This window comes from Humulus lupulus, chromosome 7, assembly GCF_963169125.1.
Source record: "Humulus lupulus chromosome 7, drHumLupu1.1, whole genome shotgun sequence".
Classification (NCBI taxonomy): Eukaryota; Viridiplantae; Streptophyta; class Magnoliopsida; order Rosales; family Cannabaceae; genus Humulus; species Humulus lupulus.
The window spans coordinates 85,656,728-85,660,834 of NC_084799.1; the positions used below are offsets into that span (position 1 = coordinate 85,656,728).

General features: G+C 38.4%; 1 protein-coding gene across 1 annotated transcript; it reads right to left on the minus strand.

Annotated features, from left to right (window-relative positions):
* Nucleotides 1-2,417: 2,417 nt before the first annotated feature.
* Nucleotides 2,418-4,107, minus strand: LOC133788409 (uncharacterized). Its single transcript, XM_062225882.1, has one exon. The coding sequence runs from the start codon at nucleotides 4,064-4,066 to the stop codon at nucleotides 2,777-2,779; it is 1,290 nt and encodes a 429-aa protein (XP_062081866.1). The 5' UTR covers nucleotides 4,067-4,107; the 3' UTR covers nucleotides 2,418-2,776.

Here is a 4,107-nt window from a genome sequence, read left to right on the forward strand (position 1 = left end):
ATATCACCTCTTACGCCAACAACATAGTTCGAGATGCGCAAGAGCTAGATCGCCTTTGTGAAACTCTGAACGTGCCCCGTGTCAGTTCAGATTATTTCTTCGACACCCAGCTCGAAGGAAGTGCTCAGCTCGCAAAAGCATGATCATGACGCACAGTGAAGGATCCCAAAAGATTCGGAGATTCCTTATACGCTCATTAATGCTCAGATATTATTCTGTATTTATTACCAGATATTGTGGGCATGGAATCAATAGATAATGTATTTATGTAAATGGGATGTTACCCAAAAATGTATGTTACCGTATTTATGCACGGTTACCCAAAACTGTCTAGGCAGAATTCCATATAAATTTACTGGAGAATGGATTAAAAAGGGGATCGACATTTTGTATACTGAAACTCTCGTGAAATTGTGACGGTGAGAACAAAACAGATTAATAAGAATGACTCGTGGACTAGGTGAATTCTAACCACTAAACCACGTAAAAAGTGTGTGGGTGTTCCTTATACTTTTTATTTTTCCAATTACGGTTTAGCAAAAGCCTAATATCTCTATTTTTGGATTTCTTAATCCACTGTTAGCGAAAAATCGCGTCAACACTTATCGACATCCGATTAATACTAAATGCTCGCCACTTCATGGAAGATTAGTGACACGAGATTTCAAGTATCCCCATGAAAGGCCAGAGACCCGAGCACAACTAATATAAGTAAATAGTGCATATATTATTTCAGACTATTTTTTTTGCTTTATTTTCATGAAATGACTAAGACCAACAACACAATTAAAAAATCATCGCATTCACGAGCAATGACTTTAGGGGACAAATGTTATACCCATAACTCATGTATGACGATTAAAGCGAAAATGACACCTACATAAATAGAAGTATAGCTCGAAGAATACTGCTCGGAGTAATGTCACAAGGGTGGATAATGTCTGTAATGCGTCTCAGAGAATATTAAAAGGGTGTTCAGAAATAAAGATTTCGAGTATCCCCACGAAAGTCTAGAGACTCGAGCACAACTAATATAACTAAATAGTGCATATATTATTTCAGACTAATTTTTTGCTTTATTTTCATGAAATGACTAGGACCAATGACTCGATTAAAAAGTCATCGCATTCATGAACAATGACTTTAGGGGACAAATGTTATACCCATAACTCGTGTATGACGATTAAAGAAAAAATGACGCCTTCATAAATAGAAGTATAGTTTGAAGAAGAATGCTCGGAGTAATATCACAAGGGTGGATGATATCCGTGGTGCGTCTCAGAGAATGTTAAAGGGGTGTTCAAAAATAAAGAAGACTCTATAGCCGAGCTCATTTGTCAAAGATGATTATGAGCATATGAAGTGACCAAGTTTCAAAAGGAAACTCGAGAAATCACCAAAAAGAGCTTAAGCAGGAGTCATTCTACCCACAAAGAACGAAATACAATTTGCATTTGTTAGTAGTTATCTTATTTAGTATGATTAGTCAAAAAGTTATTTAAAATATTTAAATGTATCAAACTACCCAAATTTGAGTAATAGAATTGTAACAAATCATATAACTAATTTTCTTAATCATTGAAATACTTATTGCACCAGCCACTTTTTAAAATAAGAGTGTCACGAAGAAAAAATGTAAGCCAATTTCGAGTTCGTCAAAACACTACCAAAATTGCATCAAGAGAATAATCAATAAAACACACCAGTGGACCATACTAATGTTTTTGGGCCAAATCACTGTAATCCAACTGTCTCTTTTCCCTTTTATCTTTGATTGTTCACAAATCATGATCCTTTTCCTATTATCTTTGATTCTCTACATAAATCATAACTATATTTTCTATAATACGAAATTCGAAGTCAAAACAATTATATTTTTTTATATAAAAAAAAAAATTGGAATAACATTACGCTATTAGTATATAGATGTATAAAAATCCTATGACCCAAATCATTCCAGACCAACCCAAATATAAATAAAAAGCTAATTAAATGTATACTAAGGGCATTAATAAAAAAAAAAATTGTTCATCGGTGTCCATGAGAAAAGAGGGACCAAGACGTAAATAGATAGGGACAATGTCCATAGGCACACACATGATATCCTACGTAAACGAATGTGACGAGTTGTGTTGTTAGATCTCTTCTATTCTACCTCAAAGGCACAACAGAGCTTCCCTTGTATTTAATTTAAAGCCAGCCCAATTCTTTTAAAAGCAAAACAAAGCCACAAAGGTTTCCCATATATGGATAATCTTTCCAAAACCACTCATCGTCACCACGCCACATAACATATAACTTAATACAAAGAAAGATCTAACTACATCCCCATTCCCCACCCATAAAAACAAATAATAATAATAATAAATAAGGTGAGGAAAGATCAATAGATCTTGAACCTGGGTACGCAACAGAGAAGCACAAAAAGAAAGATAAACAATAAACTGATTGGTTCTACTAACAACATATAGTATACACTTCTAAACCTCTTATACAAGGCAGTAATGGGGAAAAAGTAATAATACCCCATCTACAAATCGACCAACCCCATTTTGGGACCAACTTCTCTTTTAGACAAAAAGTGAAGCAAGAACCCCAATTATAATAATAATAATTATTATAAGTACACAAAAGACTATCATCATATCATGAAGATCTTCAAATAAAAAGTTAATGAGAAAAAGAAAAAAAAATAAAGCAAAAAAAAATCTATACAATTGTATTCGAAACTTCATCAACAGTGCCAAGTTTCTTTCTTTCTTGTTTTGGGGTCTCACTACCTGGAAGAAACTGGGTTGAGAGCTCTTGCAATCCCATTCATGGCTCCATAACCCTTCGAACTGAATCCCAAACAACCGAGTAAACCTTGCCTGTATGGCAAGTAAGTCTTCTTCCTCATTTCCTCAGCTTGAGCTCTATTGGTTGTGTAATGAAGCTCGTGCGGCGATGGCGGAACTCGTCGCTTTCCAACCCCGTTCGTCGGCTTTCCGATCACTGGTTTTTTCCCGGAATGCTGACCGGACTTTTTTGCTTTCTGGGTATCTGAGATCTTAGTCTGATCTTTCGAACCAGAGCCCTGAGTAGAAGAAGTAGATGTTGAGGCAGTAGCAGTAGAAGTACTGGTAGTAGTAGTTTGATTCATGGGCTTTTTCTCTTTGGTGGGAGAGAATGAAATGGTGGACCAGAACTTGTTATTGCTTCTTCCTTCGCTTTTGCTTCTGAGAAACTCTTTCAAGAAAAGCCATCTTTTCGAGTTTCTTCCAGCTGAAGATGACCTCGAAGAAGAAGCTGAAACCGAAGGTGTAGTAGTCTCAGAGGAGAGAGTTTGATCTTCTTCTTCTTCATCTTCGCCATTTTTGTTCTGATTCGAATCATTAGACCCTTTAGCGTCTTCACCGCACTCATTCGGGCCTGAGCGTGAGCCGGAGATCTTCTCATCGCTGTCTTCGGCCCAATCGAACGGAGAGTTCCTCATAGGAGACATGGATCTGGTTCTTCTCCTTAAAGACTTATTCTTCGACCTCAGATCTCTGCCTCTAATGGGTTCCAAAGAAAGCTCAACTTGGTCATCATCTTCTTCGTTCTCATTCTCCAGATCCAGTAATGGCGCCAAAACTTGAGGACGTTCCAGGTGAGTCGAGAGCTTCATGGGTCTGATCTGACCATTCAAGAAAAGCTCGTCCGCCGAGCTCATAGATCCAGTTGCGACAGACCCAGTTGAACCGAACCTCGCAGAGAACTCGAACTCGAACCCCATAGGAACCGAGCTGTCATCCATGGCGGAGGACGAGGTAGAAGACTGATGACCGAAAGAGACTGAGTTGGAAGCCAGAACGAAGTGCATTGGACTTGCTGGGCAACTGTAAAAGAACCCACTAACGGCTCCACGGCCTGGGCTCGAAGGAGCACTAACGTAAGGAGTGGAACAAGCACTGTCAAAGTCTTCAAAGAAGGCTTGGGATTCGTGGGTATCGTGGCTCTCGCCATTGTTAGGGTTTTGGAAGCCTTGTTTGGGCTCTGCGTTTGACTTTTCGCCATTGTTGTTGGGCGGAGTATGAAGCTCCATTGTCTTTGAGTAAGCAGAGAAACAGAGCTCTGGGTCTCAGT